This window comes from Trachypithecus francoisi, unplaced genomic scaffold (genome assembly GCF_009764315.1).
Source record: "Trachypithecus francoisi isolate TF-2019V2 unplaced genomic scaffold, Tfra_2.0 Lachesis_group5, whole genome shotgun sequence".
In the NCBI taxonomy this organism is placed as follows: domain Eukaryota; kingdom Metazoa; phylum Chordata; class Mammalia; order Primates; family Cercopithecidae; genus Trachypithecus; species Trachypithecus francoisi.
This window is the reverse complement of record NW_022681470.1, coordinates 86857465-86871014: the sequence shown is the minus strand read 5'-3', so window position 1 is coordinate 86871014 and position 13550 is coordinate 86857465. Positions and strand designations below refer to the sequence as shown.

General features: G+C 47.2%; 1 protein-coding gene across 5 annotated transcripts in view; it reads left to right on the top strand.

Annotated features, from left to right (window-relative positions):
* The window catches only part of LOC117074395 (carboxyl-terminal PDZ ligand of neuronal nitric oxide synthase protein), a 344705-nt gene that overhangs the window by 310738 nt on the left and 20417 nt on the right, over positions 1 to 13550 (top strand). For 4 of the 5 annotated variants that reach the window (XM_033195794.1, XM_033195793.1, XM_033195795.1 and 1 more), the window contains 3 exons: positions 1674 to 1840; positions 4359 to 4535; positions 12779 to 12944. In XM_033195794.1, the coding sequence (XP_033051685.1) occupies positions 1674 to 1840; positions 4359 to 4535; positions 12779 to 12944 (510 nt within the window). Of the gene's footprint in view, positions 1 to 1673; positions 1841 to 4358; positions 4536 to 9813; positions 11945 to 12778; positions 12945 to 13550 lie in introns of those variants that run through there. The other variant, XM_033195797.1, reaches the window with a different exon arrangement.

Below are 13550 nucleotides of genomic sequence, written 5' to 3'. Positions count from 1 at the left end.
TTCTCCTACAGCCTGTTCTCCTGTTTTGCTACCCTGTTACTACACTACTTCCTTTGTCAGTGTTTATGGAACACTTTCTCTGTGCCAGGGAAACATTTTTAGGAAACATGGATGAGACACTGCCTGGCCTCAAGTCTATAAGGGAAGATTGATGGCCAGGCACATCCAATATCATGTGCTAAGTGCACAGAGCACTGCAGGAGCCCAGCTTCTCCTGATCACTAACGGAAATTTCACCCTGCTTTTTCCTGTACAGGCATGGAGAACCAAATGCTTAGTTCCCAGCACACCCACCTACCAACCCTCTTATCTCTCAGGCTAAGCCCCCAACCATCAAGATGGTCACTTCCGGGTGCAGGGTGTGGTAGAAAGCAGGCTGCTTCCAGTGCTCCCCCGCCTACTGACTGACCAAGGGGCAGGAGAGCTTCCCCTTCCCTGCCCCCATTAGCCGCAGTCAGAACCATCTTCTCTGTTAAACACCTTTGCAGCCCTCCATAGGACTGTCTCCTCAGCTCCTGGAGTAGCCAGGAAGAAAACCAAGCCCACTGTTTACTTTCTACATGCCAGGCTTGTTTCCCTGGATGACTCATGTAGGTTTGCATAGGAAAACTTGTTAGAACAATTTGTTCTACAAGGCAGGCACTCAGATGACCAAGGCCCGCTTACCTGGGCTAGCTTCAGCACTGGGGCATCAGCTCTGTATCTCCTGCTTTACATCCACCTGTTCCATTTTATAATTGGTGCATGGTCTCTGAAAACTCATGAAAAATCCTATTTAAAGACAGCAGTAATTAACCTAATTGCAAATATAGAAAATGAAAATATTTCCTATGAGATGCCCAGGAGTTGTCAGGTGTTTTTATAGAATCCCAGAAATAGGATCAAGGAAGGAAGATACATAAGAAATAGGCCTTTCATACACTGGTATTAAGCAGTATGCTGTGCCTGTGTTTAAATATTAAATAAAGACATGGCCATTGTCTTCAGTGGAAAGGAAGAAATGTAGGAAGTGGAAAAATTGGATAAGGAAGCGTGGAAAAGCAGCCACCCCATCTCTCTCCTCCTCCCTGTGCCACTTCCTGCAGGCCTCTCCCTGGCTTCTACTCTTAGTGAGAGGATCAGGCTCTGAGGGCTGGGAGATTGATAATGTGTTAAAATGCAGCCTCACATCTCCCTGCCTTATTCCTCAGTCATGGAACCCTACCTGTCTATCTAACTGAGCCTCTAATTCTGTAGTTGAAGAAACATGGCCCAGAGAGTGAAGTGATTTGCGTCTTGTCCAGCAGTTCATTAGAAGCCCAACCTCCTCATTTCTGGACCCCCAGACCAGGGCGCTTTCCCTTGGCTGCTTCCATTCCTGAGCTGCGATGACATGGAGATGACCAGCATCCCCTTCTTCCAGTGTACCCTGCCAATATAGGCCTGTGTACTTGGCAAAACTTTTACATCCAGGCTGGAGGAAGTACTGCTTTTGTTTCTGGACTTTGAAAAGATCCTAAGATGAGGACATCTTACTGGGCTGGAAATGCACTTTAAGGTACTTGAGTGAAAAGATGTGTGAAAGCCAGTGGCATCCCTAGGCTCGACATGCCTGAAAGCTCAAGTGTTAGGAAAGGAGGACTTTGTTCTTGGTGTTTTCATTCTCTCCCCTCCCTCCCGTGCTGTCCCTGCAGGCCGCCAGCTCACTGGAGCCGAGAGGGCCTCCACGGCCACTGCGGAGGAGACTGACATCGATGCGGTGGAGGTCCCACTCCCAGGGAATGACGTCCTGGAATTCAGCCGAGGAGTGACTGATCTAGATGCCGTAGGGAAGGAAGGAGGATCCCACACAGGCTCCAAGGTAGGCAGGACATGGCCCATCTGTGTGATCTGCACATGTGTGCCCTCAGGTCATCAGTTGCTTCCTAGCCCCTGCCGGCTCATCTTCCGAGTGAGACACTCCATGGCACAGTGGCGGTGCCAGAGCACGCTTCACTGCCTTTCAGGGGGTCTGACTTCCAGAGGGTCTGGACACTAGATGCTGCTGCAGGCCAGGATGCCATGGAGCTGATTCCTGACACACATTGCCCTCCCCAAATCCCACCAATATTTGATCTCCTACTCCCTGGCACCCTCTTCCCTTAACAGCATCTCATCTTTGCACAGTATTTTGCAAGGCTCACTCTGCCGTGTGCGCGCGCGCACACACACACACACACCACACACACACACACAGACTCCCCTGTGGCTTAGCTGATAGAGCAAAGTCAGTTTGGGCCCCCTCTGCCTGTAGTAGTGGTGGTGTACCTTTGATAATTCCTGTAGATAGCACTATGGAGTCTGGAAATTGGCCCACTGAATGTTAGAAACTGAAAGACCACCTTAGTCATCATCAGCTCCAACCTAACATCATATAGGTGAGATGACTGTGGCTTCTGGGGGTTCCTAATGTGATCCAATTAAGAAACTAAGAACTTGAGACCGAATTCCAACCTGAAGCCAAACCTAAATATACAAGAAAAAAACAAACGACCCCATCAAAAAGTGGGCAAAGGATATGAACAGACATTTCTCAAAAGAAGACATTCATACAGCCAACAGACCCATGAAAAAATGCTCATCATCACTCGCCATCAGAGAAATGCAAATCAAAACCACAATGAGATACCATCTCACACCAGTTAGAATGGCAATCATTAAAAAATCAGGAAACAACAGTTGTTGGAGAGGATGTGGAGAAATAGGAACACTTTTACACTGTTGGTGGGATTGTAAACTAGTTCAACCATTATGGAAAACAGTATGGCAATTCCTCAAGGATCTAGAACTAGATGTACCATATGACCCAGCCATCCCACTACTGGATATATACCCAAAGGATTATAAATTATTCTACTACAAAGACACATGCACATGTATGTTTATTGCGGCACTATTCACAATAGCAAAGACTTGGAATCAACCCAAATGTCCATCTGTGACAGACTGGATTAAGAAAATGTGGCACATATACACCATGGAATACTATGCAGCCATCAAAAAGGATGAGTTTGCGTCCTTTGTAGGGACATGGATGCAGCTGGAAACCATCATTCTTAGCAAACTATCACAAGAAGAGAAAACCAAACACCGCATGTTCTCACTCATAGTTGGGAACTGAACAATGAGGAAACTTGGACTCGGGAAGGGGAACATCACACACTGGGGCCTATCATGGGGGCAGGAGGGGAGGGATTGCATTGGGGAGTTATACATGATATAAATGATGTATTGATGGGTGCTGACGAGTTGATGGGTGCAGCACACCAACATGGCACAAGTATACATATGTAACAAACCTGCACGTTATGCACATGTACCCTAGAACTTAAAGTATAATAAAAAAAAAAAAGAAAAAAAATATTTTAAACCCAGAAGCAAAATTACTGACCAATAGCTCTACCCTTAGATTCCCAGGCAGTTTATATCATGGCACCTCTCTTTCTTCAACATTCATATCTTATCTCACGTGGAGGTTTGGAGGGCAGTTCGGTTCTAAACTGTCTGCCTGGGGTTTCCTTTGGAACCAGTTTGTCCTCTACAAGTGGAAATAGCCCTGTATCACTGGGGGCCTTCCTTGTGTGTGTCTGAAGAAGTCCCCACAGCAGAACTGCCTGAAACAAAATGTCTTTCCCTGCCATTGAACTCTATGAATCGTAGAAGCCATCTTGGTAAAAATGTCCACAAGAGAGGGAGACAGAAGGAAAGGGGGGAAGGACACAGGAACTTCTTTCATCTAACAGGATCTCTCCAGATCATTATGTATTTTAGGATCCAAACTTCTTTGTTGATGGTTCTCACCAGAGGCAGTGGAGGGCAGGAGGTAGCCCCCTCACCTGGCCCCTTCTTCCAGGACCCAACTCCAAACTTCTCCCAACAAGGGAGAAGGAACATCTCAGACCCTGGAGGAGGGAGCCCTAAGGACACAGCAGAGTAGAGGATTGAAGCTGTCTCCTTCCTGTTATCATGGTAGGGTGGACGGAAACTATGTTTTTCTAAAATGGATTCTTCTAAGTCTAGAACCTCAAGGAACTCAGTGACAGGGTATCATTGGAAGTGGGGGGCAAGAGATGGAGCAGTATCAGCCATCAGTCTCCCATCATGCGAGGTCAGTTACCGAGGTGTCCCCATACAATTTTCTGACTGTGTGGTATCAGCCCAAGCAGCTACACCATTTCCTTCCTGGGCCTCTACTCCCATTTTCATTAAAGATGCACTGCTGTCAGCTTATGGGTTGTAAATGCACCAATTTACACCTCCCAAGTGCACACCAAAGAGAGGGAGGCCCCTCAAGATGACTCCTGCCACTTGTCATGTCCTGTCTTCTCCTTCCCCTCCAGGTTTCGCACCCCCAGGAGCCCATGCTGACAGCTTCACCCAGGTTGCTGCTCCCTTCTTCTTCCTCGAAGCCTCCAGACCTGGGCACAGAGACACCGCTGTCCACTCACCACCAGATGCAACTCCTCCAGCAGCTCCTCCAGCAGCAGCAGCAGCAGACGCAAGTGGCTGTGGCCCAGGTTCTCCTCAGCCTCCTCCCTACTTCGCAGGCTCCACTCTCATGGGCTTGATGCACCTTCCCTAGCGAGGGGCTCAGGACAGGTTTAAAATCTAGGGAGTCATAAGGAATTGCTCATGCTATTGAATCATTGCTTGTTGGGGAGAGGGAGCGGGATAGATGGGGGATGCAGTTGAAATGGAGAGGCACATTTTGGTTTTCCATGTATCCCCTGCTCTGAGCTGGGCTTGGCTGGCTTGGCTGAATGTTGTTAATGACTTGAACTGACCAAGGGAAAAGATGCACACAATTCCACCCTTCCTTTCCTGCCTTATTTTCCTAATGTTTGGGGCGGGAAAATGATGCCTTTGGAGTCAGAACAGTTGGGGCTTTATGATACCACTCTTAAAACAGCTTAAACTATGAATTTGTGTCAAACACCATTGTAAAAAGACTACTACCCCTAGCATCCCAGTCTCCATGTCTATAGCAAGTTTCCCAGTCTCCATTATGATCTACTTATTCCAGGCAGTATTTGATTGGAATTCATTATTGTAGGATTTAACTTACAGGAATTAGGTATATTATTTGAGCCGTAATGAAAAGAATTGACTTAGATCTCAGAATTAAGATGGTGTTTGTGCCCCAAAAAACTTGCTGGGCTGCTGCTACATTGTAGGGGAGGGTAAGCTGATTTCCCTTGCTGCTTTCAGCAGGGATTCCTCCTATTTGCTTTCTGTAGAGGGTGCTGTAGTCCACATCTTCCTTGGGACTTAGGAGTCTGAGCTTCCTCTCTACCGCGGGCATTCAGGGAATGGTAAAGACATTCATTCATACCCAAGGCTGAATCCTGAGGGGAGAGCCAGGGTCAGAGCCTGATGAGTGCATGAAGATCTTAGGAGAGGGGGCAGTTGGGGCTTGGGAGAATTGGTAAAGGATCTGGAAAGGCAGCCTGCATCAACATTCTACATTTGCTTGACCAGACTGTTGACCACTTAGGTTTTCTGCATTCTAGAATGGCGGGGAGCAGACTTCTCCAGGGAGCACTTATTGCTCTCTGTTATGTCTTCTGCTTACTCTTGTCCTGGCTCTTGAGTGGACTGAATCATTCAGACAGAGATATCCTTTCTACCTTTCCACCTTGAGGAGGCATGCGGCGACCTGGCCATAACAGGATCTGCTATGACTCAGGGTTTGAAGAAGACCTACTTGTAACAAGGTCTCCTGACCTGGGCCTGAGGTGCAAGGCTCATGGATGACTTTTACATCCAGGTTTCAGGAGAGTAGAGTCAATGGGACACAGCTCTCAAGTTATTGGAGTCTTTTTAAAAAGTCTTACCTTGAAACAGAAGGATATCTTGTGATGCTAGGAGGGTTTGCAGGTGTTCAAAACAGCAACAGAGAGGGGGAATGTCATTCATGGCTTCTTATATTTGGAGAAAAAAATCATTTCTCTTTGTCAAATGAAAGAATCCATCTCCTATCATTATTGATGGCATGGCAGTCTGAGAATCCTCTCCCTAGTGTGACAGCTGACAGGAGCACAAAGACTAAGCACTCCAGCACGGGTCCATTCGCAGACTCATTTCATTTCCACAAGTTTCCCATTGAATACAGATCATAATACTTTTATTTGGTAGCGTATCAATTACCAAGTAATTATTATTTATGTAGGAGTGGGCTTGATGCATATTCATGATATGATTTTATCAAGGAGGCATTTGAATTCGAAGTCACTGCTGAGTACTGGAGAGAAACTATTTGCAAAAGTGTAATCCACACAAGAGTGTTGTGGTGGTGGAAGGAAGCATTCAGTCTACAAAGCAACAAGACATGTAGCTTATCACAGGTCTACCACAGTCAGGATGAAACCCTAAGAGTGATTTTCTGGTATAGAATCAAGTGTCAGTCTCCATGGGAAATCCTGCCCTGGCCCTGTTTTAATTGCGTGTCTCCTAGAAGACAATGAATCTAGGGGAAGGAAAGAGTGTGGTATTAGGGATTTGCTTCATGAGCCTCTCTCAGTTCTAGACATGTCCACAGGCTGAGCACCCTTAGCCTCTCACTCACTTGGAATCTGTTGAATATAGTTGCCCTGCTTGACTCTCAGTACAAGCAGTGTGGTGATCAAAAGGCCACTATAGTGCGTCTGTGTCCCACAGTGGTGAGATGACTTTAGGGAGAGTCTTAGGCTACCAAAATTGTCAGATAGGACAGGACCTTGGGATCATCTGATCGGTTCTTGAACATACTCCTGTACCTCTGTCTGCCATGTCTATCTGTCTCTGACTACCTTCTTTCTGTTCACATCTTGCTTTTGCTGTCCAGGAGCACAGCAGGGATATTGTACCTTTCAGCTGGCTTTCAGCTGCCCTGTCCTGCAGACGGATTCGGTCCTAAACTGACCTTTGGTTAGAAGTTTCTCTTCACACTGCTCTTTCTTCCACTTTCTTTGTAGTGTTTAATCCAAGGCTTTTTATTAGTGTCTATATCCTTGGGTAAAAACAATTCTGTAAGATGTAGCTGGATTAATAGGTGTCTTGGTGTCTTTCACACATTTGAAATAGACCAAGTATAGCAAGCTTGGTTTCTCTGCACCGGTGGGGCTGATTTCAGTTTCCAGCACGAGGTCAGCTCTTACTTGTTCTGTCAAACTCTGTTGCCACCAAACTGCAAGGCTTCTGTCTGTCTTTATTAAACTATCAGCAGTCCCCAGAATTCCAATGAGTGAAACTGTGACCTCAGCCTTTCAGGTGGGAATAGTTTTCTCGGAGAGCATCCAAATCCTCCTGTGTTGTTTCTGGGTAAAAATCTCAGGATAAAGACAGTTTCTTGCAGACAAATGTACCCTTGAGGTCACTTGTTGCACTATTTATGTTCCCCCACCCCCACCCCCCATTTCTTCCCACAGGCCAGTCTAGTTCTGCTGTTGCCATGGGGACCAGGCTTAGGTCTCCTTCACAGTGTCCTGATTTGGTTTAAGACCGCAAGACCTCTCCCAGCCTCACCCTAAATTAGTTCTGAGCTGGTCTTGAGGGGGCCTGCCCTGACCTTAAAGGTATATGGGCAAAGGTGGTATTCAGCTGACTCTTAAGTGTTTCCAGGTTAGACCTCAGTGTGTAAATAGTGAATAGCCAAGTCCCTCTGACCACTCTTCCAACCCAGCATGAGGCTTGCTTGGCTGCACTAGCTTCCTGCTTTTAGGTGGACCAGAAGTTCAAGGGTGTGAATGAGAGTAGAGCCAAGCCTCAAATCGAAGCTGGGATGTAGCTGGCACCTGCATGGCCATGGGCTGGGCCGACATAGTCTCAGAACTGATCTGGGCACTGTGGCTGATTGGCAAGAGTTAAGTAGGCCAGGTCTGTTCACAGTTTGCCCATTCCCGGCCTTGTTCATGAGGAAAGTGTTAGTACAGTTCAGTATTGCTATTTAAAGATTTCTCCTCTACCTGCTGCCACTTCCGCTTGTTCAGGAACAAGGAATTGGTTATTTATGCTTTGCAATCATGTATGCTGTAGTTAGAGGAACAGTGCTAACAAAACTCCGCATCCCCACTCGAGGCCCTCTATGTAGCATCTGTCCCTGTGGCTTCTCCCAGTCCCCAGAACCCTGGTGTGCACTGCCCAAGTCCCTGCCATGTGCATGCTGAGACAGCGGCACCTACCTCTGCTTCTGTGTCCAGTGTGTGGCGGGGGGCAAATTGCTCTGGTTCTCTCCACTGCCATTTCCATGTGCTTGCTACTCCCTAACTTCAGCCTGGCCCTGCCCTCACTACTGATGGAGGAGCTGGAGTCCAGGCAAGTAAGCTGGAGAGTGAGGGGGCCAATGGTCTGGTGTGGCTGGGTGGGTTGAGGGTGGGTTTCACAGTCTGGGGAAGCAGTGTAGAGCTGGAGGGTGCAGGGCTGAACTTTTGTGTGTCATGATGAGGCCAGAGTGCAGAGCTGGACATCTGAGCCCAGGCACTCCGGGCATGGCCTTAGTGTCACATCCCTCTGTGCCACATCACTAACTTAGTATGTAAGTACAGCATTTATTGCCAAAGACAACACACTTCTGCAACGGAGACACTAATTTGTACCTTTCCAGAAAGAAATATGGTCTACTTTTATGAAAGGGGCCTAATTCTTTGAAAGAAAAGAGTGTTAAATCCAAAAATATCCCATCTGGTGGGGAGGAGGTGGTGGTCTCTGCCCCTGTTGTATGAATGGGGAAACAAAGCACAGAGGGCTGTAGCAGACTGCCCAAACCAAGGCTTCACATAATGCTGCCTCATTTCAGTGCTTCAAGTTCAAGCCTACATAGTTATAAAACACTGCGCCTCAAAGTTAAAAGAAGTCCATGCCATTTTGTCTCAGTGTGGCCTGATTTGGGGTCTTCGGCAGCACAACCTGCCACAACATGGGATTTGAGTCTTATGCCCAGTACCACTTTTGACAGCTGCAGAAGCAGAGGGCTCATTAGTGCTGGCTCAGGCAGTGGCAGCAGCGAGTGCTCACATAGTCACAGGGCTTGAAAATACCTGAAATAGTATAACTGGTTTTACAGAGGTAAAACTCCCATTTAATCTGGTACAAGGAACATTTTCTCATGGCACTTGGTGCCAGTGGATCTGCGATGGGAAGCAATTAATTCAAGGGTGTTATTTTAGGTATTGCTGGTACTCCACCATTGGTACTTGGGTAACCGCAAAACAAGCTTTCAAGCTTTTTCCTGGCTTTTGTAAGAGGGGACTCTTCCTTCACCCTCAATTCTAATTCTCTGACTTCACAATGGGGAACTGAGCCATTAACAAATTCCCTCTAGTACTGACCACGGTGTCAACCTGGATGTGGAATTATCAACTGTCTGATCCTCAAGTCAGTCCTCTTGGTTGACAGATGGAGAAACTGAGGTCTGGAGAGGAGTGAGTTGTCTACAGTTGCCTAGGGAGTACCCAACAGACAAGCACTCCAGCTCCTGGTCTGGTGCATTAGAATGGCCTGTCCTGTTGGGATGTTCAGATTGGGAAGCAGGAAACTGACTCTGGGCTGGGTGCAGTGGCTCACACCTGCAATCCCAGCACTTTGGGAGGCCAAGGCAGGTGGATCACTTGAGGTCAGGAGTTCAAGACCAGCCAGCCAACATGGGGAAACCCCGTCTCTACTAAAAATACAAAAATTAGCCAGGCGTGGTGGCAGGCACTGGTAATTCCAGCTATTTGGGAGGATGAGGCAGGAGAATCGCTTGAACCCAGGAGGCAGAGGTTGCAGTGAGCTGAGATCGCACCACTGCACTCCAGCCTGTGTGACAGAGTGAGTCTCAAAAAAAAAAAAAAAAAAAAAAAAAAAGAAAGAAAAGAAACTGACACTGCAGTATGTGTGCAGGGAGCCCTCAATAAGTGCCAGTTAGAGATATGTAGGATTCTCTATTTTCTTTGTTTATAATCACCAAAAGACTTTGTTCCACATTTCTCTCTGTTTGGTTTGGTTCCAAAGAAAATGGAAGATGAATAATTTAGTAATTTTATTTGCTCAAATTTTATTTGGTTCCTTTCGATGACATTCTTTGTTGGGATAAGTAACGGCACTCATAAGTGCAAGATTAAGCTTACCCTTCTCTGAGGCTTATCTGTGGGCTTCCCACAGCAGTTGTCCTGTTCCTTAGAACCAAATAGATTTGGGGGATCCCCAGCTGAAATTTCTCCGTGCCTCCCTTTCCAAGGAGGAGAAAACCTTAATAGCCACCCACCGTCTGACATCCAGATTAAAATATTATTGACATTTCTTTCCCTGTTGAGTTGATATAGGAAGAAACAAACCCAGTTTCTTCCTGCTATACTGTCACAACATATTTCTGTGACCAAATGTATGGGACTTTTTCCCACACACCAAGCAAGCAAGCAGTTCTGCAGAGGACACGCAGTGTCCTCTAACTCAGTTTGATTCTGAAACTATCTACCTGGAAACAGCATCAGATCCTACAGTTTGAGGGCTCAATCCTGCAAGACTTTCCCCTATTTCAGACACCAATTACAAGTAATAGTTTGTCACCTACACCTCTGACCAATTGGCTATAAATTGGTGTTCCCTCTACCCTCTTCTTGGACTCACCTGATTTGCTAGAGCAACTCACAGAACCCAGGGAAACACCTACATTTACTGGTTTATTTTAAAGGATATTATAAGGGATACCAATGAACACCAGATGGAAGATATGCATAGAAAGAGCAGCTAGAGCTCCCATGCCCTCCCCAGGTGCACCACCCTCCAGGAACCTCCAAATGTTCAACCTGGCAGCTCCCCTAATCCAGTCCTTTTGAGTTTTTAATGGAGGCTTTATTATGTAGGCATGATTGATTACATCACTGGCCACTGATGATTAGTTTAACTTTTAGCCCCTCCCCTCCTGGGGGTTGGGGCGTGGGACTGAAAAGTCCCAACCCTCTAATCATACCTTGGTCTTTCCTGTGACCAGCCCCCATCCTGAAGCTTCCAGGGGTTCCTCAACCACTAATCATCTAATAAGCATACAAAAAACTTTCTTACCACTCTGGATATCTCAAGGTTTGGGGAGATATGTCAGGAAACAAGGATGAAGACCAAACATGTATTTCACTGTATCACACCTGTTCTCACCCCTCCCCAGATCTTTTCTCAATTAATATGAGACAAAAAAAATGAGTCTGACTTCTTGACCAAAATATCTTCTGTCCGTAGCAGCTTTATGGAGGACAGATTTACTTTAAATTCCTTAGGCATTATGCCCCTATGGCTCCACTCAATTAGAAACAGGGTCAATGTCAAGGTCAGGGCCGCCAATCTGGGCAAGAGGGAGGCAGCCACTGTATCCACAAGTGTAATTCTCTGAGTGCTGGTTGCTGGGAGGGGCATACCCTGGGCCAGCAGGTCACTTGGCCAGGGGTGGCCAACTCTGAGGTTAGTACTGCCCTTTACTCCCTAAAAAAAATGTGAATCTCTTCAGAGCAAACTCCTCTTCAGAAATTTGAGCATTTGTTTTCTGAGCAAGAGACTCAGCTAATGCTTTCGACTCCCCATCCATCTTCCTGCATCCTCATCACACCTCTCCTGCCCCCAGTCACCTGGCTCTGTCTTTACCCACACCATGGTTTTGGTACAAGAACACCCTTTTTCCCATAAGCTACATTGATTCAGACCATAAAAATTCATTAGTTCCCTTTCTTCGGGGGCTTTCTGAAACCCTCCCTGGAGAACCTTTTATTCACTTCTTTGCACAAGAATCACATATGTGTGAACACTGGTATTGGCCTTCTAACTCAGTTTCTTCAAACCAGGTTCCTGGTCTGGTTGCCCCTGTCTCCTCCCACTGAGTTTCATCTCCACATAAGGATTGCTCACCAAGAACAGAGATGTTGACACCACTGGGCCTCAAGCATGCTGAATGCATCGCTGCTGGCTGCTCTGCCATGAGAAGGTTGGAAATTGATGAGGGTGCCACAAACTGTTCACCTCAGCCCTTCTGGGCTGGTTGGAGGAGGCCCTCTCATGAGTCAGTCAGCAAATGTTTAACCCCTACCAGGTGGTCCTGGTAGTATGTGGTATGAATCATGGTCCTAGATGTCTGCCATGGCAAATAAAAAGGGAAGACAGGGAAAGAAGCTGCCACCTACAGAGTGGCTTGATGACAGCTGCATCACTAATTTAAAAAGCCATGTGTAGTGCTTCCTATTTCTCACTACTTTTGGGTGAGTGGGGGAGGGAGAAAGATTATATGGGCTTCGTTGTGACACTGTTCTTAGCCAGTGGGTCAATAGATCAGTTTTGGTTTTGTTTTTTAGAAGACGGGATGAGAAAAGAGGGTGCCCCCTTCCACCTCCAACATGGCATATGCCATACTAGGTGCTGAAGGAGTTCTCTAAGCAGGGATGGAGCACCGTGCGTGTGTATGTGTACATGTGCGTGTGTGTGTGTGTGTGTGTGTGTGTGTGTGTGTGTATGTGGCGGGGGCTGGGGGTCAATGGCTCTTTCCTGCTTCTTGCCCTTGGTATGGGGCCCAGAGTGGTACCTTAGTGATACATCATGGCCCTCCCTTGGGACACACAGCTTCACAGGGTCAGTGAACCCACTCCTTTCGGCTCCTCCTCTGGAATGATAAGCCCAGATGCCCATTCTGCCCGTGAAGGGCTTCTTCTTGAACTGAATGTGGAGGGCATCTCTGGTCCCGGCTGTCTGCCAGTGACTCTCATGTACATTCATGTCCCTCTCTTCTCTCTGTCCTGTCTTCTCTGCTGCTGCCTCTTTTCTGCAGGTACACTTGTTGAAGGACCAGTTGGCTGCTGAGGCTGCGGCGCGGCTGGAGGCCCAGGCTCGCGTGCACCAGCTTTTGCTGCAGAACAAGGACATGCTCCAGCACATCTCCCTGCTGGTCAAGCAGGTGCAAGAGCTGGAGCTGAAGCTGTCAGGACAGAATGCCAGTAAGCCAGTGCCCTGCCCAACCCCGCTTCCTCTGTGAAGGCTCTGGAAAGAGTGTTACTTTCTTCAAGTTTTTGGTGGTGCTTTCTTGGACCCCTGACCTGCCCCTATATTCCAGCAGAAAACATAGGCAGCTTTGTTTCCCCATTAGTATACTTAATGAATTACAGAATCGCATGCCCAAAGGAGATCTCGGGTGCCTTCTAATCCAGGCCCAGGGCTGGACTTTGAATGTCCTCGGAGTCACTGCTATGTGCTCATCCAGTCTATTTGATAGGGGCTCAGGTACTGTATGTCCTAGGGCAGCCCATTTCTTTCTCAGAGAGCTTTTGCAACCAACATACAGTATACTCGGCACCTATTGGGTGTCATGGTCTCTGTGAGCTCTGTGGGAGACAGCAAATTGTTTCTTAGTTTACTATTCTGCACTGTGTATTTCAAAACTCTGTCACGTAGAAAAAGCTGGGAGCAGTATATCTGTTCAGTGGATAAGGCAGTGGAATCACTGGCTGCACAGCTTTGCTGGACAATGGCAGAGGTTGCCTGGCCCCTACTTGAGAGGCTGTCTCTATGCTCAGCACCCTGGGACTGGACTGGACAGCCGTAGA